The 24,250-nt window shown below is 44.2% G+C and overlaps 1 protein-coding gene across 4 annotated transcripts in view; it reads left to right on the top strand.

Annotated features, from left to right (window-relative positions):
* The window catches only part of Homer2 (homer scaffold protein 2), an 86,688-nt gene that overhangs the window by 37,800 nt on the left and 24,638 nt on the right, over positions 1-24,250 (top strand). For all 4 annotated transcript variants that reach the window (XM_048368904.1, XM_048368902.1, XM_048368900.1 and 1 more), the window contains exon 2: positions 20,660-20,816. Coding sequence is in view for 2 of the 4 variants with exons in the window: in XM_048368900.1 (XP_048224857.1) it covers positions 20,660-20,816 (157 nt within the window). In the remaining 2 variants the exon portion in view is untranslated. The remainder of the gene's footprint in view (positions 1-20,659; positions 20,817-24,250) is intronic.

Genomic DNA, 24,250 nt, shown 5'->3' with positions numbered 1-24,250 from the left:
AAGAAGCCAGGGACAGTGCTCAGGCCCTGAGTTCACGGCCTAGGACTGGACAAAAAACAACAACACTTGTTTGGGGCTGGGGATATGGCCTAGTGGCAAGAGAACTTGCCTCCCATACATGAAGCCCTAGGTTCGATTCCTCAGCACCACATATACAGAAAATGGCCAGAAGTGGTGCTGTGGCTCAAGTGGCAGAGTGCTAGCCTTGAGCAAAAAGAAGCCAGGGACAGTGCTCAGGCCCTGAGTCCAAGGCCCAGGACTGGCAAAAGAAAAAAGAAAAAGAAAAAGCAGGGATGCGCCTCAAAGGAATCCTGTTAGCTCACCTTGAAAAGCAGAGGTTTAAAGTAGGAATTTGTTCTCATTTGCTATCACCTCATATGCAGATTTCTTTTCCTAGAACATGCTGAGCCCCTTGCATTATCTTCTCTTTCTCATCCCTCCATCTCTCAGTTTTTTTCCCAATTTCAGCAGAGATTCTCAGAACAACTTTCTTCTGTCTGGTTGGATTGTGTTTTGTAGTCACATCTATTAAGATACTTTTCAGATTCTGCGATAGGAATCTAAATTTCTGATACGTGAACAAACCTGTTAGTCTGGATCTGTGTCTGATGGGTGGATTGATGTTAATCTCAGCACAGAGCGTAGTGGTAGCCCTCCACCCCATTGCTCACCTCTTTTTCAGCCGTGAATCAGAATTTTACATATAGGTAAATGTATGTGCTTCAGATGGTTGGAGGCATTATTTGTCTCTGAGATACACAAGAGCTTTTCTGTTGCATCTGCTGTTGTAGGAGCCTTGAGCAGGAAGATGTTTTTAGTGTTGCAGCTTTCAGGATTGGTTTCCCCAGGCCATCATCTCTGTTGAAGGTTCAAGCCAGCCTGCAGGAAAAATTAGGCTAAAACAGTGATACTCAGTTCTCTGCACATCTTAGCAAAATTGATGGTTTGGTTTATCTGTATGCCCTTTCTCCGGGAGCAAAGTCTTCTCCCTGCTAGATGTTAAAGTAACCTGGAATTGTGAGTGCAGCTTGGTGGAAATTGCAAGCTGAAATTATGATCTGAAACCTGGGTTGCATCTCATTACATGTTTATTACTGGCAGCTCATGGTTCAGGTCTTCTAGGTAATCTGTTTGCATAATATTTTCAGGTGGCCTTGGAACTCACCTTGGTAATTGGTAAAATTAGTTTCCCCCTACATTGTTGGGATCAAATATTTATGTGGCTGATGGAGAAAATACTCTATGTGCTCAAATATCTGATGCTCTAAGGGCCTCTGATGTTTTCTGCTTGGGCTTATTGGAATCAATAGCTTTATTTGGGTCACCTGTGTTAAAGCAGCAGCCAGCAGGAGCAGAGGCTGCATGCCAGCAGACAGGAAAGGGGGTAGGGGTGCCCTTGCACACAGTAGATTGAGCCTCATACTTATAGCCTAGCTTTGCTCCTTCATCCATTCATTCAATTAATTGATATTTACTGTGAGCCTCCAGGGGTGACTAAGACAGGCTTGGCCCTGTCTTTGTAGACTTACAGATAACAGGGAAAATGGGTATTGAATAGTAATTACTTATTTATAATTCATTCCTTTCCTGAGTTCCAGGCACTGGAACTAGATAAATAAGAATTCTTACCTTCATGAAACTTACATTCTAATGACACACACAATAAGAATAACAAATGAGTAGTTTTATGGCATGCATGTTAAGATACAGGTAAAATATGAGTGGACATAAGGGCTGGGTAGGGAAGCTGTTGTGTTTGTGCTATAGTCTGAATTATGTGTCCCTGCAAAATTCATGTTGAAATCCAGTCACGTGTGATGGCCTTAGGAGATGGAACATCTGGGATGTGACTTGGTCATGAGCACAGAACCCCCAGGAATGGGATTAATGCCCTTCAACAGAAGTCTCAAAGGGGTTGGAGGCATGGCTCAGATGGTAGAACACCAGACAATCATCCAAAGCATCAGATACTGAGTTCAAGTTTCCAGTCTTGGACCAAAAAAAAAAGTCTCAGAGAGCTGCCTCGCCTCTTCCACAGGTGATGGAACATAGCTAGAAGGCACCTTCTATGAACCAGAAAATAGACCCTCATCAAACACATCAGAGAGTTGCCAGTGCCTCAGTTTTGGACGTCCAAGTGTGCAAAACAATGAGAAATAAGTTTCTATTGTTTATAAGCTACCCAACCTCTAGTATTTTGTGATAGCAGCCTATATGGACTATGGTAATGTGCATCTATTTCAGAGGATGAGATCCATGAGGTGAAACATCATAGATAGGTAATGGCTGGTTAGGATAGAGTTAGACAGGCTGAGGCAGGGCAAAGAGAAGTCCAAGACTGAGAGGCCAGTTGGAAGGGATCATCTGTATATGTGTTAAAGTCACAAAGAATCAGAACAGGAGCTAAGATCACCATGAAACAAGGAGCTGTGAAAGGTGTTTGGTAGTTGATGTAGCAGGTGACAGTCTGATGGCAGGAGTTGGGATTTCTGGATAATTCCTTATGGCCTGGGCTGTCAGTCTTGCCAGAGATGCAAAAGAATGAACCTGTTACCCAGCTACAATTGAGCACTTCAAGAGGGCGTCAGCCTATATGGTGACAGCTGGAGAGGCAAAGGGCCAGGGGGTCAGAGGAGCCTAAGTAGGGCAAGGTGTGGCACAAAAGTGAGGAGATGCACAGTGGAACAAATGTAAAGGGAGCCTGAAGCTCTGTGCTGATTAGGTGACATAGGTGACGATCACTTAATAGCTCTCTGCAGACTTGGGCAAGTTAATCTTTTTCTCTTTTCTAATGTCTTTTGCAAAATGAAGACACAGATGCTGATTTATCGTGGTTGTTGGGGGAGATTAGGTGAGCTGTGTGTATGTTTGATGCCCAGCACATAACAGATGATTAGTAAACACTAGGATCGCCAGGAACTGCCTTTTCCATGGTTCTGCTGAGACCTTGGCAGAGTGGAACTCCGTGAGGCAGTATAATCATGAAGGTGGATCTCTTAGGAGAGGAACTTGGAATTCATGCCTTGAAGCTCTGAGATGGAAATGTGCTTGGGAAAACACAGATCTGAGGATGGGAACTTGACACTTGGAGAAGACATAATGAAGTAGAGTAGGGAGAGGTTGACACACAGGCCATCTGGCCTTTTGGAGGAGCCAGGCAACGTGTCCTTGGTGCATGGGAACAAACAAGGGCTGTTCTGGGGCCAGATGCAGGCCAGCACATATGAGCTTCAGCTGTCTGGACACCTGCTGGTGGCCCTGTTCTGCTAAAAGTGGAGCTTCAAATCTTTCAGAGGAGACTAGAAACTAGAAGACCCAATACTATAGCCTCTCATCTGACTGTTACCCACACAGCAGCCAGAGCACTCTGCAGTGACAAAAACATGCTGTTCTTTCACTTCTACTTGCTGAAGATACACTACTATTCTGTGTGTTTTCCTTCAAAATACAAAGTACAAAAGGAACTTACAGGATGTTTGCCTCCGTCTCCTTATGTCCTCCCTCTCTGGCACCCTGCTCTCTTGTTTCCTTGTTGACACAAACTTTCTGGATGCCTGGATCTCTGGCTCTAATGCAGCATGCAAGACATAGGCCCAGTCCTTGAGTTCACTTCTAGCTTCCTTCAGGCCAGGCAGGGTACGCTATGAAAGGTCACTTGTGCCGAACACTGGAAGGAGGCTGATAATAGCCATGGTCAAAGCCCCAGGTGCCTGGAGCTGAAAGGATCAGCATGCCTCAGCATGCCCATGCCATGTGTGCCCATGCCCGGGAGGAGAGCCACTACTCAGCAAATCTGCTGTAGAAAGCAGTTCTCAGCCCTCATGCCATCCAGCAAGGATCTGCTTCTTTGGTTTTGGAGTTCCAAAGGGCCCCACTAAGCCTGGGACTGGGGTTTGCTCAGAGCTTCTGGCCACGGTGTTAAGAATGTTCTCCTGAAGTACTGCACGGTTCCAGAATGAAGACCTGATCCCCGCCCGAGAGTGTGGACACAGTACTCCTGTGGCTCCTCAAAGATGAGCCAGAATAACAGAAAGGCCATAGGAAAGCCCAGAAGAAGCCAGACTCCAGAAAGAGATCCAATCTGATGGTGAAGTCTGGTGGTTCAGATGGAGAAAAGTGACCAGTCTGCACTTTGCCATGAAGGACTAATGGGATGGTCTGCTTGAGGGGACCGACAGGAGCAAGAAGCGTTGCTGGGGAGGGCACTGCTCATGGAAAGGCTTAGGCACGACATATGCAGCAGCTTCTCTTTTGTTAAACCTGTAGGCTGGGTACAGGAACCAATGAGGAGGAGACTGTAAAGGCAGCTAGAGGCAAAGCCCGGGTGAGGACCTGGACTTCAGGTCGGGAGCTGTTTTCACAGCCCATTTATTATAGCTGGGCAAGGGGGACACCTGTGGTTAGTGTGAATGGGGCATGGTTGGTATGGCGTAATACAAGGGAATCAAACACACAATAAAGGCTCCCTTGCTGTGTCTTGCATGTTTTAGGTCAAAAGGGCTTTCTATTCAACGTGGCCTCTCGGGCTTCCTCCCAGCCAGAACACCCCCTAATGCTGTGGGGCTCTGTAAAGCTGAGGACACACACTATTTTTATTCTCCTTCAAATGCTCGCATTTATTTTTAAACCTTTGTAAAGCAGGGATGTATCATGCAGTTTTTGCTTTTGAGTAAAAGGGTTCTCTTAGGCTGATGGAACCTGCAAAGGTGATCTTGACTTAAAGTGGTACAATGACACAATGTGTATACCTAGCATTATAGGAAAGAACGATTTTTTTTCTTTGAATCCCTGGAAAGAGGAAGCTCACTACCAGTTTCTTAACCTGTACTGGCAAATCTGTTTCAGGCAACAGTGGTGCTCATACAAAGAAGGGCTCTGTGTGTTGTAGGTGGAACCAGTGTGATAAGCTGACAAGATGGGATGTGAGTCCGAACCTGCCACCCCATCTCACCCCTACTCACTCATAGATTCAGGATAGAGGTCTATTATCTTTTAAACATATGCAACTCATAACTTTAAAAAATTAATGAGATTATTTTAGAGTTCAAGATGGAAGATTCAGAGCTTGGACGTATTTGTACCTTCTCTCTCCAGAATCCATTAAAATGATAATAAAGAGACTATGAAAACTATAATCCGTGGTCAGCCAGATGAATAGGAGGGAATTATCAGTAGTTGAGCAATTGGCAAATTTCTGGTTGGCAAGTGAAAGAAGGACAGTGTCCGAAATAAAATATGGCGTAGGCCAAGGTAGTAGGGGAGAAGGCCAACCTACCCTGCTGAAAGTCCAAGGTTTGAGCCTGCAAGTTAGGGCAGGAATGAGTACTGTGCTAAAACTGGGCCCTTAATGGGGGTCCTGGGAGAACTGTGGTTATGAGGCACAGAGGAAGTGAGGAGTAGACATGGCTGGGAGTGTGCGAGTGGCAGCCTACAATAAAGTCTTCCTTGAGCTGGCACATACAGCTGTGGTGGTAAGGAAGATCAGCTAAAAAGACAATGTGGGCACCCTAGCACTGAAAAGTCAGGAAGTGAAGGAGCCCACACAGTGTGTCCTGCTCCCATCACATCAAGCAAGGTGTCTGTGAGAAGATAGGGATGCAAGGTGTTCCTAGTGGCTCATTTGAAGAGATTGCTTTACACTGTTGTGGTAGGCTGGAAACTGTCCCCAGAGATACCAGTTCTAACCTCTGAAGTCTATAAATGTTACAGTAGGTGATAAAGAGTCTGCAGATGTCATTAGACTAAGGATTTTGAACTGGGGAGATTAATCTGAATTACCCAGGGGCCAGTGTTGCCGGTGTTTTGAAAAGTGAAGTAGAGGGTGTTGGGGGGCTCTGGACCCCCTTTTCCCCTTATCTCCCGGGGGAAATGCCTGAACCCAAACTATGAAAGACACTCATCCCTACCCCTCCCACCGGCAGAAGGAGTAAGGCGTATCTTTGTGGACTCTGCTGAGTTGAGAAATGCCTAAATCCCCTTCCCCGTCAGTCCCCCTCACGTGTCCGACGCAGGAAGAAAATTCCGGGGAGACAGCCTGATGGTCCAATGGGTCTCGCTTGCCCAAGGGGCGGGCAGAAGAATTTATTACGGTGACAAAGGCGGAAGGGGAGGGACTTGGGGTGACTAGCTAATTGGCTGAACTGGGCTGCCCATCAGGTGATGTCATGAAACTTCCTCTGTGGGCGGGGACCACAAGCCTCCAAGGGTCAGGCCTCCACCATTAGACGGGGAGGCCAAGCCGGGAGGCAGGGACTGCTTGCTTCTCTTCCGGTTGAGGCCGGAAGGTGGGAGGGGCTCCCTCCCACACTGCCCACGGGCTGGTTGAAGGGCAGCATGAATCCCCAACAGAGGGAGTGTTTGCCACACATAGACCTAAGATACAGGCAGCACAGGATCATCAGCAGGGGGAAATCTGAAGATATTTTACCACAGATGTTGAAGGGTAGAAGAAAAGACCAGGAACCAAGGAGCCAGCTCCTTAAGCTGGAAAAGGCAAGGAATTGGTTCTTTTCTGAAGTTTGAACTCAGGTTGAACTCAGGGTCTAGGCACTGTCCTTTAGCTTTTTTGTTCAAGGTTAGTATTCTACCACTTGAGCCACACCACAGCTCTACTTCTACTTCCAGCTTTTTTTTTTTTTTTTTTTTTTTTTGTGCTTAACCAGAAATAAGAATCTCATGGACTTTTCTGCCCAGGCTGGCTTCAGTCTGTGATCCTCAGATCTCAGCCTCCTGAGTAGCTAGGATGACAGGTTTAAACCACTGGTGCCTGGCAGGTTTCTGTTATTTTAAACTACCAAGGTGGTGATAATTGGGTAGAGCAGCCCCAAGGAATGAGTACATTCACCCAAACCAAAAGAGTAGGGGAAGTAAAGGTCGCTACTCACAGGCAAGGACTTTAAAGTTGATTTCCTACACATCCTGCATATCTCTACCAGAAAAACAGAGTAAAAGCCAAGAGAGGGGAAGAAAGAATTAGTGGTGCCTCGGAATTTAATGAAAAGAACTCCTAGACAGACAGGGACAAATGGACCTTAGAGCACTCAGTCTATCCAAAGTAGAATTTGTTAATAGAAAAGTACCTTCAGGATAGAGCCTGGACTGGATTCCAGGTAGTGGGCCTAGTGATAATTTAGAAAACTCAGGCTATGGACAGGTGGACTGTTCCTTTTCTGCTTAGAAAAAGAGGTAAATAAGTAAATAAATGCTGTCTCAAGCACATTATGTTCCAAATGTGAAGCACACTAAGGTAATTGGGAGAGTGCTAGAAAGAAAGAAACTCTTGAATTGGAACTGGAATCCTAGCATACTTCTTACTTCTGCAGGGAACCCTCTTAATGCAGTCAAACAATGTTCTCTTTTTAAAATGGTTACATAGTATTTCATTGTGTTAATTTTTATTGACTTGACTCTTCCTGGTGCTGGACATTCCAGTTAATTTCTGGTTGACCTTTTGTAAATAAGCCTGGAATCTGAGGTCACTTTGATTCCTGAAGCCTCTTTGTTGGAAGTGTGAGAGAATTGAATTATTGTACTCATAATATATAATGATGTTTGATGGGAGGGGCCCCAAATGCAAGAACAACAGCTGAACTCTGAAGGGAGGTGGTTGACAGGCTTAGGTATTGACTGTCCGGTAAATAGGTTGAATGTGTTTGTGCTGAGCCTGTGGCCATCAGACCAGCCTTGTCCGTAGTCCTGTATTGATGAGCAGGCTAGAGTGGATTCTGAGCAGGGTCTGTGGGCAGAAGGAGATCTTGGGTAAAGCAGTCATGTTGATTTACTACTACCAACAGGAGAAACCTGAGCTAGTTTTTCTGTCAACAGAGAGATCCAGGAACAGAGTGAGACTATTGTAATGTAGCTCGGTGTTTCCTTATTTTTCTAGCATCAGGGACACATGGAAAATATTTGTGTAGGCAAGTGGACAAGATTGTTCATAGCACCTAGTCTGGTGATTACAGTCACCATGAGAGCTGTCCTGCTCCTTAAGGGTAGAAGATATTCCTTTCTCAACAGGCCACTCCGGCCCATGTGACATGGTTGTACAAATTCAAAAAAGTCACTTCTTCCCCAAGTCATCTTCCCCATGCCCATTATATGCCAGTCAATTGATTGACATAAAAGGCATTCAGATCTTTCATGAACATAAAACCTTTTATGGATCTTTGTGTTCATAAAAGCTTTATGTGTTCATAAAAGATTTGACACCCTGAGAATCCTACATTGCCTAGCCATTGCAGGGCCCATCTTAGCATACCTGTGACCCAGTGGTAGCCACTGCTGTTATTCAGCAGTGGGGAAAGAGAGACAGAGGACGTTTCTGCCCAGTGCTGGACATGAGGCTCCCAGGATTCTGCCATTGCACTAGAGTCTGTGGTAGTGTGAGGCCCTGCAATAGTCGTGCAGGAGACAACCAGCAAGGAGGTCACCTGTGAGCTTGGGATTTGGCAAAGACACAACTGGAGGTATACATTCAGGTATCACCATGTAGTTATGAAGGTAAATGTGAAAAAACTCTGCGGAGGAGCACTCAGGAAACAAGCTCCAAAAGACTATTACTTCTTGTCAGCTAAGATGGGTTCTGGTGCCTAAAATCCTAGCAGTGAAGCCAGCCTGGTCATACATATAAAATCCCCTTCTCAATCAATAGCTGGATGCATGCCAGTTATGTGGGAGGCTAAAATCAAGAGAATCATAGTTCCAGGCCAGTCTGAGCAGAAAAGCTCAAATATCATCTCAGTGGGACAGTCTGGGTGTGTTGGTACACTCCTGTCATCCCAGATGTGATGGGAATTATAAAAATAGACAGATCATAGCCCAGGTGCAGGCCTGGGGAGGAAGCAAGACCCTATCTCAAATGTAACCTGTGCAGGAAAGGGCTGAAGGAGTGCCTGCCTAGCAAGCAAAGAGAGAGAGAGAGAGATAGAAAGAGAGCGAGAGAGCGAGAGAGAGAGAGAGAGAGAGAGAGAGAGAGAGAGAGAGGAGATTCTAATATCTGAGTAAAATGGAAAAACTAGGCACCCGTAGGAGGAGAAGCTGAGCAGTGGTGCCCGACTCCTGGCTTATAAGCACTATGATTCTCCAACAGCTCATTTATTATAGGCCTTCTTCCTTGAAGGGTTCACAGTATAATCCTTATGAATATTCTAGGACTTGTTTCTGTCCTCAGAGCTGGATCCTCCTTGCTTATACCTTCTTGGATGTGTCTTTGGCATCCTGTGCTGTGTGCGCCCTTGAGTGTGAAAGAAATGGCTGTTCCAACCCAGAAATGTGGAACTGCAAGATGATGCTTCATTATTTCCCCAAGACAAAGAGCAATTGTTCTGCTTTCAAGTTGCTTGAGTTGCTAACTGGCATGCCTTCATTTTTGGCTACAACCCTATCAATTCTTGAGGCCACTTTGGCAACTGCAGATTAGAAACTTTTTGGCAGTCACCTGTGACTCAGATCATTAAAAATACGGAGAAACAAGTTATCTTTCATGAATATTAATTACCTGGAAGATGAAAAATACTACAATAATAGGACCCATGGAGAAAATGTGGATAATAAATGGGCATTTCTTGATCACTGAAGTTGGAAATTAGTAAATTAGAAACAAAATGAGAGCTAAAAGCAAGGAGAGCAGCCTTTTCCAGAGCAGCCCATGGTTTGGCACTATTGAGCCAAGCATCTGGTGCTGAAGGGCAGCTTCGTGCTCAGTGCCTTAGGTGCCAACTCTCTACCCAGCTCTGCCACCTCCACTCTTTAAAGTATTTACCTGTTGCCCCCTGCCATCTCCAGAGTTGAGGGCACTCTCACTCCTGTTCTGTCTGGTCCAGGTGGTTCTGCACTTGCTCTTTAGCATCAGAGGCAAGAAGTACTGGCCTCTCTTGTTGGAACAGTTCCACACTGCAGCAGGTCTCACTGTCTGCACCTTGCATACGTTCAATAAATTGATTCTCAGTCCCTCTAGAACAAATAACAGTAGTATGGTTGCCATTCCATAGTCCTTCCCCTCATGCACAGGTGGTCAAACATGGGCAGACACCCAGCTACAGGATTATCAGAGGCCATTGCTATATTGTTTTCTGGGATAGTCTTAGCACCCAGCACTGTCTCCTTTGTGATTGTGTACTGATGGTTGTTAAATATATGTAAAAATAGTCATAAAAAATGAGAGCTTTTTTTTTTTTTAATTTGCCAGTCCTGGGGCTTGAACTCAGGGCCTGGGCACTGTCCCTGAGCTTCTTTTGTTCAAGGCTAGTGCTCTACTACTTGAGCCACAGCACCACTTCCAGCCTTTTCTCTTTATGTGATACTGAGGAATTGAACCCAGGGCTTCATGCATGTTAGGCAAGCACTCTACCACTGAGCCACATTCCTAGCCCTGAGAGCTGTTTTTAAATTTTTAGGACTGGGCTCTCTCTCTCTCTCTCTCTTTCTCTCTCTCTCTCTCTTTCTCCCCATCAGTTATATTTGGTAGAGAAGGGGACAGAGAAGACTGGGACTCAGTACTTGATGGCCTCCTTATAAATGTAGCAGTGAAATAGCAAATAAAACATAATAGGTAAAGAAAAAAATATCTCCATGTGAGGAAATAATTATTTTAATATTTTAATTCATAACTAGATTTTTTTCTACTCTGGGGTATTTAGATTATTTCCAGATTTGTTCTTGTTTACTCCTTTTATTTTTAATAAGCAGCTCTTCAGTGATCTTCCTTTTGCTTCAGAGAGCTACAATATTTTTATTTGCTGTCTTCGTGCAGATTCCCAGAAATGGAATTGTGGGGTTCAGAAGTAGGCAAGTTTTTTGTTTTGGTTTTTTTTTTTTGCCAGTCCTGGGCTTGGACTCAGGGCCTGAGCACTGTCCCTGGCTTCTTTTTGCTCTAGGCTAGCACTCTGCCACTTGAGCCACAGCGCCACTCCTGGCTGTTTTCTATATATGTGGTGCTGGGGAATCGAATGCAGGGCTTCATGTATATGAGGCAAGCACTCTTGCCACTAGACCATATCCCCAGCCGAGTAGGCAGTTTTGAAGTGTGGTGATGAACTGACTCCAAAGATTTCTGTCAAGTGACACTTCACTGATGGTGTGGAAGAGGCAGATGATCTCCTTTTAGCAGTCTGTGGAGTTTCTCCAATCCCTTTTTTTAAAAATTGTAGTAAAATGTACCTAACATAGAACAAGTTCAGAGCATTAAGAGGATCCACACTGAAGGACAACCATCACTGTTTCCACCCATTAGAAATTGCCATGTGTTCAATGGCACATAGTGAAGGATTTCATTATGACACTTCCATGCATACATATGATGTGCATAGATCATACTGACCCCTCCTTTGCTCCTGTGCATCACCCCTCCTTCTCCCTCTCCCTCTTCCCTTTTACCTCTCTCTTAGTTCCCCTTCTACTTTCATGGCATTGGTTTTTTATTGTTTTTGTTTGTTTTCCTCTAGCTGCTACAAATGAGAGAACTTGGGACATTTTTTTTTCTTTTTCATCTCTGTAATTTGGTGCTGCAAAGTATCTCATCATCTTAGTTCACGTGTCTCTTTTTCTAAGGAAATGTAACTTTTCTGGTGCTGGAAATTATACCCCAGGGCCTTGCTTAAGGCTAGGCAACCACTCTATCACTGAGCACTCCCCGGATGTTGCTTGTTGTCAAGGGCTTGTGGCTAGAGCTTGTGGATATTCTCTAGTCCTCATCCCACTGGGTTCTTTGAACCACCTCATTCCAAGTACCATTATCTTCCTGCAATTGTCCTTTCCAGATTTCCCAGAGGCATTTGCTATTTTCTCTGTCTCCTCTGTGTGCCCACTTTCTCTGCCTGACCTTTCTATGTATTAGATGCATGATATCAGGGAAGACATTCTGGTGGGCTCCCTATTCTCTGCTTGTTGCAGTGGCCTGGGCAGAGTCAGTGTAGCATAGCAGGTATCATATTTCATCCTTTTATGGCTAAATAATATTTCATATTATAGATATAGTACACTTGGTTTCTCCATGCTCCAATAGACACTTGTGTTGCTTCCACCTTGGGGCTACTATAAATAAGGTGGCTACGAGTGTTCATATGCTAAATTTATATAGACATATGCTTTCTTGGTTCTTGGGTATATACCTAGGAATGGAATTTCTTGTCATGTAATGACTGTATCTAAACTATTTGTGGAACGGACAGGCTGATTTCTAAAGCAGCTGTACCATCTTGCCTTCTCATTAGCAATGGAAGTAGTGATGGTTTCACAATTCTGTGAGTAGAAGCCACTGACTTGAGTGCTTTACAAGAGTGAATTATATTGCATCTGAGTTCTATTTCACTTTGAAACTCCTGAATCATTCATTGTTTATCTAAAATTTAAATGGAGCCGGAAATCCTGTATTTTTATCTCCCAGACTGACAGTTCTATACTTGCCACCTGTTTTTGTAAACAAAGTTTTATTGGAATATGCATATAAAATGGCTCAATAGCCCAGAGACCAGCAGATATTATCAGTGGAAGCATCATGAGCTCCTTTAGAAATACGTTTGCACCTGTGGCTTTGTGTTCTGCAGGTTTTGTAATTGATTTGGCAAGTTACCAACCCCTTCACACCATGTAGTTCTAATTAAAAAAACCACAAAAAAAAACACGATTCCTGGGAAAAATAAAAAATAACTTCTTCCCAAATCTAAGTGCAGAGTGGTGGCCATCCACTTCCTCAGGTCTTCTAGAGCAGGTGCTAGGTTCTCCCCTACTGCACCCCAGGAAACTTGGGGTGAAAACCCTGCTATAAAACCTATGCCTGGGCTAGGGATATGGCCTAGTGGCAAGAGTGGTTGCCTCATATACATGAGGCCCTGAGTTCAATTCCCCAGCACCACGTATACAGAAAATGGCCAGAAGTGGCACTGTGGCTCAAGTGGTAGAGTGCTAGCCTTGAGCAAAAAAAAGAAGCCAGGGACAGTGCTCAGGCCCTGAGTCCAAGCCCCAAGACTGGCCAAAAAAAACAAACCTATGCCTGGCACGAACACTGCAAATTAATTTGCTGATAAATGGAAAACATGCCCCAGACTTTGGAATTTTTCTTTTCTTCCTTCCTTGCTTGCTTATTTGCTTGTTCTGGGGCTTGAAATCAGGGCCTGGGTTCTATCCCTGAGCTTCTTTTATTCAAGGCTAGCAGTCTACCACTTGAGCCACAGCACCACCTCAAGCTTTTTCTTTTTCTTTTTCTTTGCCAGTCCTGGGCCTTGGACTCAGGGCCTGAGCACTGTCCCTGGCCTCTTCCCGCTCAAGGCTAGCACTCTGCTGCTTGAGCCACAGCGCCGCTTCTGGCCGTTTTCTGTATATGTGGTGCTGGGGAATCGAACCTAGGGCCTCGTGTATCCGAGGCAGGCACTCTTGCCACTAGGCCATATCCCCAGCCCCTGAAGCTTTTTCTGAGTGCTTTATTAAGAATCTTTCAGACTTTTCTGCCTGGGTTGGCTTCAAACTGTGATCCTCAGATCTCAGCCTCCTGAGTAGCTAGGATTATAGGCTTGAGCTACCAGAGCCCAGCTTCTAAATTTTTCAATGCTGAAAAAAAATTTTAATTATGAAAACACAGTTTAGAGATCCCTTTGTTTAGCTTGCTGTAGATAATGAGAGAGAGAACTAGATTCTCCTTAGACACATTCAGCTGGTTACAGTAAAGAGGAAGGTACTTTGCACACATCACATTCAGTCTTTTTTTTTTCTTTTTTGCCAGTCCTGAGGTTTGGACTTAGGGCCTGACCACTGTCCCTGGCTTCTTTTTGCTCAAGGCCAACACTCTACCACTTGAGCCTCAGCACCATTTCTGGCTTTTTCTATATATGCGGTGTTGAGGAATTGATCCCAGGGCTTCATGCATGCAAGGCAAGCACTCTACCACTAAACCATATTCCCAGCCTCCACCTTCAGTCCTAAGCCCTGAAGTGGTTGCAATTCTATTCCACTACACAGGGAGTGAAGTGATCTGTCCAGGTGGCAGAAACAGCATCCTAGAGAGCAATGCCTATTTCAGGCTCCTGGCCCTGTTCCACATTCCTCTTTATTTTATTTTTTTATAGTAGGATTGATGTTGCAGGTCACAGCCTCATGTCAGGTATGGCATAGTGGTGTATATGTAATTTCAGTTCAGTGTAGTGTGAAAAATCTCTGTACACAGAGGTGTTAGAGCAAAGGAAAAACACAAACTGTTCCCTCAGCACTGTTTTATACTCCCTTGAATTAGGCTGGAAGGAGGCTTTAGGCCCAACAAAGGGCACATGTAGTGCCATGAAAAATGTGAAAGTACAGATGATTCTGACAAGTTAGAGGAAAGCAACAGAAAACTAGGCGTGGTGATACATGTCTGTAATCCCAGCTAGTCTTGAGGCAGAGGCAGAAATAGGTAGCAAGACCCTAACTCAAAACCAAAACAATTTAAAAAAAAAAAAAAGAGCTGGGGATGTAACTCAGCGGAAGAGCACTTACCTAGTAAATTTGAGGTCCAAGATTCAGTCCCAGTACTGCCAAGGAAGGAACAAGAAAGAAAGCAGAATCCTGTCAGGCGGGGCCTAGAGGTTAGTGTAGCACCCCTGGAGCTAGACCTGTGAGGGTCTGAGCCAGGAAGCCTGTCTGAATCAGGGGTGACTGCTGGGGCAACATGGGGCCGTTGCAAGGGGCTCAAGACTAATTAGGGCACCTTATAAAATTTTGAAGCAATGTTTAAATGGCTGTAAAAATAATATCTGAATAGTTTGATAAAATTCAGATCAAAAGCAAGCAGGCAAAATAAAGAGACCTTAGGTTCTATAGATTTGTATCAGAAAAATGCCTGGCTCTGAGCACTGAAAGTGAAGGATTATGACAAGTTTAAATATTATTTTTCTTTTTTTTTCTGCACAAAGTGGTTGTGCCAGTTCTTTGCAGAATCGTTTCACACAGAGCCAGAAATCATTCAAAGCAGGAATGGTCTCTCTGCAGAGAGGTTTCACATTCCAAATATGCATATGTTCCACAGTGTCTAATTATTCTTGGGGACAATTACTGTCAGGTTCCAAAATGTGTTCAATGAACAGCAATTGTGTTTATTCAGCTCTTAAAAGACCATACAAGGGAACAGTAGGTTATATTGTTGGCCTAAAGAAACATTTTGCCATGCAGAAACATCTGCTTTCTATTTAAAGCAGTGAAGAGGGAATGGGGGTGTGTTTGAAATACACTCCTGAACATTGAACACCAGAGGAAGGAGAATAAAATTGGATATGAAGGTAGTTTCTGTTCTCTGATACACATGCTCTTCCGTTTCTCCCTGCTGGGAAAGAAATGTGGCCTCCTGGGTTGGAAGGTTCGGATTCTGTTGACTCTTTCTATTTATACTGATTTGCACACTGATAGGAACTGACTCCTATGTCCTAGTTCTAGATCTTTTACTTTCTCAGGGTAGGCAAAAAAAAACCAAAACCCTCTTTTAAAACTGGGGTCTATGTCTCTCAATTTTGTAAACATATTTGTTCTTAAAGATACCAAAATTTGGAGCTGGGGATGTGGCTCAATGGTAGAGTGCTTGCCTAGCATGCATGAAGCCCTGGTTTCGATTCCTCAGCACCACATACACAGAAAAAACCAGGAATGGCACTGTGGCTCAAGTGGTAGAGTGCTAGCCTTGGGCAAAAGAGGCTCAGGGACAGTGCCAGGCCCTGAGTTCAAGCCCCAGGACTGGCAAAAGAAAAAAAAAAAGATAAGAAGATTTAGCTGGGCATAGTATAATGGCTTAAACCTACTCAGGAGGTTGAGATAAGAAAGATCATGGTTCAAGGCCAGCCCAGGCAAAAGAAATTCATAAGATTTCCTCTTAACAGAAAAAGTTGAGAATGGTCATATACAGCTGTCACACTGGCTGCCAGAGGAAGCATAAATAGGAAGACCATGGTCTAAGCTGGATCAGGCGAAAAGTGAGATCCTATTTCAAAAATAACCAGAACCAGCCTAGTGCTGGTGGCTCATGGCTGTAATCCTAGCTACATAGGAAGCTGAAATCTGAGGATCATGGTTCAAAGTCAGCCTGGGCAAAAAAGTACATGAGATTCTTATCTCCAGTAGCCAGCAAAAAGCCAGAAGTGGGTCTATGGCTCAAGTGGTAGAGCACTAGCCCTGAGTGAAAGACTAAGGCACAGTGCCCAGGCTCTTGAGTTTATATACAAGTACTGGTGCAAAAAAAAAGGGGCTGAGGGCATGACTCAAATGGTAGAGCTTCTGCCTAGGAAGTGTGAGGTGAGTTCAAACTCTAGTACTAAAAATAAAACAAAACAAATTAGACATCAAGATTGTCTGAAATCATCTTGTAATCTTTAGTTACCAGCATGGGTAATGGCACTCAGAGCTCTGTTCAGAGAATTCAATAAGGATAACTATAATCTCTGGGGTATGCAATAAACTTTGTATAGAGGACAGTGTACTAGTTATTTATTGCTGTGTAATTAGTTGCCATATACTTAGCTACCCTAAACAAAACCTATTTTAGTGGGCCAGGAATCTGGTAGGGACTTACCTGAGCATGCTTCTCTATGCCAGAGTCTTGCACAGGCTGTAATTCAGAGTGTTATCCCAGGCTGAGGTATCATCTGTAGGTTTCATTGCAGGAAGATGTGCTTCCAAGCTCTTGTGGTGATTGGCAGAATTTCAGTTCCTCCAGGAATTAAGGGCCCCAGTTCTTCTCTGGTTGTTGCCTGGAGTCCTCTTTCACGTTTTGATAACATGGCAGATTGCTTTATCAAACATAGCAAGAATTGATTGATAGAGTCTACTAGGAAGACAAGTCACCATTCTGTGTAAGCCAGTTGTGCAAACTTATCACCTCTACCATATTTTGATGGCTAAAGACAAATCACAGTCCCCACCCAGACTTGAGGGAAGCCACATCAGAAGGCATACGCCACAAACAGCTCTTTTTTAGGAAGGGAGTATAGCATAATGGTTAAAAACTGACTTGCAATCTCAGATATGCCATTGATCCAGGATGGTCACCTGGCCTTTCTGAGCCTCTACCTATGTGGCTCCTTCCCCAAAGGACTGTTAGCAGCCTAAATGAGAGATCACGTGTGGAACTTTGCACTCAGTAAATGTCAGCTCCTGGCTGTTCCTTTTATCTCTGCTTTTTTTCCCCTCCTCTTGAAATAACATTTGACTTTTGAATTTCTGAAGAATAGCATGAGACTCCCCAATGCCTTCAGATTTGGTTATTCATATGGAAATCCCAGTCCTGTGGGTGGCTCCTAGGCTGCTGCCAGACTGGCTGTGCAGCTTTTCCTCTTTGCCCAAGGGCCTCAGGACTTCAGCCCCAGGAGGGGACCATAGCTCTCTGCCAATGTGATCACCCTTGGAACACGGTCCCTCCTGGGCTCTCATAGCAGCCACTTCCCTTGCAAACAGCCTGTCTTTGGTGACCAAGAGTGTGTCCAGCTTGAACTCACCAGGTCTCTCTATATCTTTCCAGTTTTGATTGTGGTCCCCAGGGCAACCCAAGATGAATTCAGTCCATTCTTGAGCTGGGAAAGCAAATCTGGAGATGGTGCTCTCTGTTTTGCATGTTCACCTTGACCTTCAAGTCTCATTAAATGATGCCTCATCAGAAAGCTCTATCGTCTTCTGTTCTCCTACTGCCCCTCCCCTCCATCTCACTCTACTTTGCTTTCCCTCACCTCCTCATTCCTATAGGCCTCAGGGACAGAGAGTACTTGCAGAGGGTCCCTGCCTGGCCACCTGCACTCCTTCTCCAAAGCATCTGTCTCCCTTCATGTCCTCTCCACACTTTCACATCCAGAGATCCTGCTCTTGGTCCCACTGTTGTCCCCAGAGCTGTGGGAGACGGTCTAGGAGGCATGTTGTAGCACATGGCAGACTGGAGGAGAGGTGCGAGCTCCAAGCTCTAGGGGCCATTTCCCCCATTTTTCCCCCTAAATCATCTGGTAGTGTCGATGTGACTATCATCTCACCTTTCTTGAGGATAACAAACATCCGTAACTCTCATTAGAAGCAGTTCTCCCCAGCTTCTTCCCTGAAGAAGCTTTCAGGGGTGCTGTAGTAGAGCCTGGGAACGTGTATTTTTCATTAAGTTTCCCTTAATTCTTGTCATGAAAGCTTAGATCCAGTACCCTGCTTGGTGTGGGACACAAGAGGGAAGATCTGAAAGCCTATGTCCTTCCCCAGCAAGGGCCTGTGAGTCGTGGGCCTAGGGTCAGTACTGTGGGAGAATGAGGCAAAGATTTTAGTATAATTTTATTCCCTTGAAATTTTTCTGTAGTGACTGGGGTTTAAACTGCTTCTATCTTATGGGAGGAAGTGTTTTTCTTTACAGCATTGACTTCAATGATTAGGAAAATCCGAGGCTGGTTTGATAGTGGCACAGCTGGGCCATGCAGAGAGACTTCCCATGGTCATGTGCATATGTTTCCCACAGCCTGGCCACTTGACAACAGATGTGAGAAATGATAGTGAGAATATTCTTTTTATTTCTGTCACTGACACCCAGTTGCTAGAAGGGTGTTGGTGTAGGATGGAGTGGGTGGGTGAGCTTAGTCATTATGAAAGGAAATGCCCTAGTAGTCTACATTTCCAAAGGGGCTTGCTCTGTTCCTAGGACTTAGATGGGAAGGTTCTAGGACCAAAAAAATGCTACTGAAGTAGCAGTAATAGCATGTCCTTTGAGAAATAGTCATAAAGCTTTCTGCATTTCTCTAAAACCGTGCCAATAGTCACAGCATGGGTCAGTATTCCTTGCATGCAACTCAAATGCAAATTGCTTTTCTCAGAAGAGTTTTCCCCGAGAACTTTCTTTACAATAACAAATGTATAGGCAGGGGGCTGGGAATATGGCCTAGTGGCAAGAGTGCCCTGGGTTCGATTCCTCAGCACCACATATACAGAAAATGGCCAGAAGTGGCGCTGTGGCTCAAGTGGCAGAGTGCTAGCCTTGAGCAAAAAAGAAGCCAGGGACAGTGCTCAGGCCCTGAGTTCAAGCCCCAGGACTGGCCCCCCCCCAAAAAAAATGTATAGGCAGGATGGGCTCAAAGACCATTTTGCCTAAAACTACTCCATCTAGAAAGCAAGCAGAGTGCTTAAAATTCACCTTCCCCTTGGATTCTTTGAATCCACTTGTGTATTCTGTTCTTTCATGTCATCTCTTTAGACATCAGAGGGATCTTAAAAATTACTTTGACTAAACCAAAATTAAAGCTTTTAATTTAATTTTGCATCTATTAAATCTGAAGCGTTTCATGCATTTATTTTTTACATGCTGGTTACTTTTTGTCTTATTTTGGACACTTTCAATGGGTTTTGAGACAATTTCCCTATCGAACCTTCAAAAAGGAGAGTATTTTATAATACTTTTTAGATATTTTTTAAAATATTGCCATACAGTGAAATTTGCTACAGTTCTTATTCATCTTTCTTCTTTCTTTCTTTATTTCGTCATGGGACTGGACTCTGAGCCTGGATGCTCTGCCACCTGAGCCAGAGCGCTACTTCTGGTTTTTCTGGTGACTTGGAGATGAGAGTCTCATGGACTTTCCTGCCCAGGCTGGCTTTGAACCATCAGATCTCAGCCTCCTGAGTAGCTAGGATTACAGGCATGGGCCACCAGTGCTCGGCCATCTTTCTTAGTAATGCTTATTGTCAGGAACTAATTCCCCACTAGAGAGAAAGAAACATAGATAATGTGCTGATGTGGTTAGCATGTAGCAAGCATGTCAAATGAAGAGTTTGCAGGTATGTGGGGTAAGCACAGAGAGATAGTTTTGATGAATTATACATAAAATTCAAAGGGGGTACATAAAAGTTATGACCAAGTTGATCCTAAATGTAAACTATAAGTAAATTGAACAGATATCAACAAAAGGGCTTGAAGGTACGGCTCAAGTAGTAGATAGCCTGCCTAGCAAGTGCCAGGCCCAGAGTTCAAAGGCCAATACTTCAAGAATTGCTGTTGCCCGGGTACCTGTGCTCATACCTATAATCCTAACTATTTGGGAGGCTGATATTAGCAAAGGTTTGCAAGACAGGGTGTGTTGATAAACCTCTGTCATCCCAACTGCAGCATGGAGTGTTGATGGAGGATCACAGTAAGGCTATCCTGGGCAAAAAGTGAGATCCTATCCCAAAACTCAACCAGTACTGCACCTGCCTAGCAAGTGTGAAACCTTGATTCAAACCCCAATACAGCATGTTGGGAGGTGGGGGCTAATTAAGGAAAGAAATACTAAAGAAAAAAAAAAGAGAATTTAGTAGAAATATATTATGCTTCTACAAATATAAGACCCCTAAATTGTTGCAGAACCCCCCAAAATGAACTGGTTTTAAAAAGTCTTAAAATTAATTGGTCCAAAGTCCTACAAATGGCAAGTGGATGTCAGGAAAAGAGTGAGACACTTGACAGGAAAATGGTTCAGCGTAGCCTGTCAGTCTACTTGCCCTGCAGCCTCAGGGTGGTAGCACCAAACAGGGAGGGTTGCAGGAAGGAGTTTCTACCTCCTCTCTTTCCTTTTCTGGTTTTAATTGTCCTTATGCATATGCATTTTCCCCAATAAGCTATTTAAAATCTTTTGGGGGCTGTAGGTGGCCTAGAAATCATTATGCATTATACATTAAGTCATGTTCCATCAACTCAAACTCCTGTCTCATGTTGCAGAGAACAGCCCATCTTCACCACCCGAGCGCATGTCTTCCAGATTGACCCCAGCACCAAGAAGAACTGGGTGCCTGCAAGCAAGCAAGCAGTCACTGTTTCCTACTTCTACGATGTCACGAGAAACAGTTATCGAATCATCAGCGTGGATGGAGCCAAGGTACTGCCCCCGCTGCTGATACTGCCGTTCTCACCTGTCCTTATCAGAGCTGTGTGGTGCATATGAAAAGGGAAGGGAAGAAGATGCATCCCAAACTGTGATATCTTCACATGGGAGTTATAATGTCTGAAGTCACATACCCAGCTGGGTTTTTTTCCACTTAAAATTATGGCAAATGAGTAAAAAGATTTTCCTGTTAGCACACTGTCTTCATAACTAATATGTTAATGTGTATGTAATGTTACAACAAGGGCCTATAATGCTCTTAATTTCTTTACCAAGGTTATATATTTAAATGCTCTCCTTTTTTTTTTTTTTGACAATGAACCATTTTCGTTGTTTGTTTGTTTTTTTTTTCCAGTCCTGGGGCTTGAACTCAGGGCCTGAGCACTGTCCCTGGCTTCTTTTTGCTCAAGGCTACTCTGCCACTTGAGCCACAGCGCCACTTCTGGCCGTTTTCTATATATGTGGTGCTGAGGAATCGAACCCAGCCCAGCACTCTACCCACTAGGCCACATTCCCAGCCCAACAATGAACCATTTTCATGTACCGGATTTCCCTAGATGTTTGTCATAAACCTGTTGCTTCCCTTGACTATTTCCCTAGTATAGATCCTAGAAGTAATATATTCTAGGCCATGATAGTAACATTTTGGCCCTGAGTGTATGTTGTCAGATTGCTTGCCAAGAGAGTTTCTTCCTTTGTGTGTGAGATGCCAGTTTATTGCATCCTTGCCAGCATTGAGTATAACCTCATCTTTTCTAGAATGACATGAGTCACATTTTATTAAATCAGTTTGGAGTATCTCTTCAAATACTTTTTTTCCCTGGTTCTTTGGTTATTCTGCTGTTTTTGCTGAGTTTTTTTTCTCCATATTTTTACTGCATAATATGAGAATGGTGTTTGTAGAAGTACCACCAAGTCTAAAAAAATAAAATAAAAATAGAACCTTCTGCGTTATAGTCTCCTTATGACTTCAATCTGTGTCCATTGTACTGGACCCTTTTACATGCTCTCATCTGAAATTCATTGTGTCTGAGGACAAAATTTCCTATTGGCCTTCTAAACAACCTTCCTTTAATTTCCCTATTATTTGGCATAGAAGACGTAACACAGAGACATGTCTTTTTAAGTTGGTAAAGTGAATCTGCCTTTGAAGTATCTCACCTATGTGTCCTCTGTTTAAAACCATATCTTGTTCTGGCATAGTCTTGCTAAAAACCATATCTTGTTCTGGCATAGTCTTGCTTGGACCTCTGGATGATTTCTCATCTCTTCTCTTTAATCTTTCCTGACTTTTACCTGTAGTGTAGGTTGGCTTTCCTAGGGCACAGAATGTAGGAAAGCTGGGAGCTGGACAGTAGAATGGTATAGGCTTCCCCCACTCTCTGCAAAGAACAGTGAATGGGGAAGGCTCCATAGGAAAACCCCCAGGTAAGGTATGAGAGTACCATGTGCCTCCTGGTCTGACAAGGCTCCATCTCAAGGCAAGTTCTTCCTTCAGCTCATGTTCTCTGAGTGTCTTTGCACTTTTACAGCCATAGTGGTGACTGCAGAGAAACTCATTGTAGCTCCATGATCCCTGTGTCTTTCTTTCATTTGCCACAATCCTTCATTTTCTTCAGGAAGGCAGCTCAGAAATCCTCATTTTGTAGCTAAGGTCTGTGGAGAGGCACTGGCCTGGCTCAGCTCCCGCTGCTAGGGAGGCATGGTGGGTCTGTGCCAGTGCTCAGTTCCTCACACACCAGGTCAAGCTTTTCCCCGGATGGTGGAGGAGCATTCCTGATACATGTTATGCAGGTGGTATGTGACCCCTTCCATTTTAGAAAGTGACCATGTTCAGAGACAGAGTGTTTTCCCATTTAGGCAGTTTACCCAACAGCACACGGCAGCAGGGGAGCAGAGAGTTACTAAGGAAGTGTGAAAGAAAGTGCTTGGCGCAGAGTAGGTAGGTGCCTCATTTTTGATGAATGAATATTTGAAAAGTGCCTTCAATTTTTCTTTTGGCTTGTCCTGGGGCTTGAACTCAGGGCCTGAGCACTGCCCCTGGCTTCTTTTTGTTCAAGGCTAGCACTCTACCTCTTGAGCCACAGCGCCACTTCCAGCTTTTTCTCTTTATGTAGTGCTGAGGAATTGAACCCAGGGCTTCATGCATGCTAGGCAAGTACTCTACCACTAAGCCACATTCCCAGCCCGGGTGCCTTTATTTTTAACCTTATTTAATTGTAATTTTGGTGGGGGGCAGCATCAGGGTCTTATGTTTGTTAGGTAGCTGCTCTACTACTGAGCCATGCTTATATTTCTTTTTTGTACTAGTTTGTGTGTGTGTGTGTGTACTTGCACATGTGTGCATGCGTGCACACACTCACCAGTCCTGGGTCTTGAACTTGGGTCCTGACTACTATCCCTAAGCTTTTTGGCTCAAGGCTAGTACACTACCACTTGAGCCACAGCTCCACTTCCAACTTTTTTGGTAGTTAATTAGAGATAAGAATCTCATGGACTTTTCTTATCCTGGCTGGCTTTAAACCTTAAATCTCAGATCTCAGCCTTCTGAGTCGCTGGGATGAGCCACTGGATGCCCAGCTTGAGCTGGCTAATTTTAAGATAAAACCTTACCTCCAACCCTGAGTATGTACCTGGACTGTGATCCACCTATTTTTAGGCTCCTCATCATAGCTAGAATGACAGGCATATGCCCTTATTCTTCCACTGAGGTGGAAGTCTTGCAAACTCTTCTGCCTGGACTGATCTGGAACTGGGATCCTCTTGATCTCAGCTTTTTGCATAGCTAGGATGGCAAGTATATGCCACTGTGGTTAGTTTTTGATTGAAAAAGGGTTCTTGTCAACTTTTTGCCCAGGCTGGCCTCAAACTGTAATACTCCCAGTCTTATCACATGTCACCACTCCCAGCTATGGGTTGAAAAATGGTCCCATGAACTTTTTTTTGTCTGGACTGGCCTCAAACTGTAACCCTACCATTCTCAGCCTCCCAAGCAGCTAGGATTACAAGTGAGCCATCTGTACAGAGCCCTTATTTTTTACTTCTGGGAGACATAGGGGTGCTACAGTTGTAATTACCACTTCTCTTCTCTCTGCTTCTGAGCTGGAATTGCCTGGACTCTCCAGGATGTTCTGATGAGAATGGAGAAGCTAGCTGACCTGCTTTCTTTTTATCTGTAAATTCTGTCAGTTCATCTGCCATCTTTAGATGGGTTTGTACTTTTGTCAGTTGAGTCATCCGAGAATAAATTGGGCTTTACTATAGATGAAACAACATTTTCTAGAGCAAGTGCTTCAGTCCTTTTAGCTATACTTTTAGTAATTTGTCAAAGTGTCAGCCACTGTACCATTGTGACTGTGCAGTTCCTGAAGGCTGTGACAGTGCGGGGAGTCCATGGCAGCCGAGATGGCTGAGAGAAATCAAACGGG

The sequence above is a fragment of the Perognathus longimembris genome, chromosome 20, assembly GCF_023159225.1.
Source record: "Perognathus longimembris pacificus isolate PPM17 chromosome 20, ASM2315922v1, whole genome shotgun sequence".
NCBI classification, from domain to species: domain Eukaryota; kingdom Metazoa; phylum Chordata; class Mammalia; order Rodentia; family Heteromyidae; genus Perognathus; species Perognathus longimembris.
The sequence above is the reverse complement of the archived record's forward strand: the minus strand, read 5'-3'. Positions and strand labels throughout refer to the sequence as shown.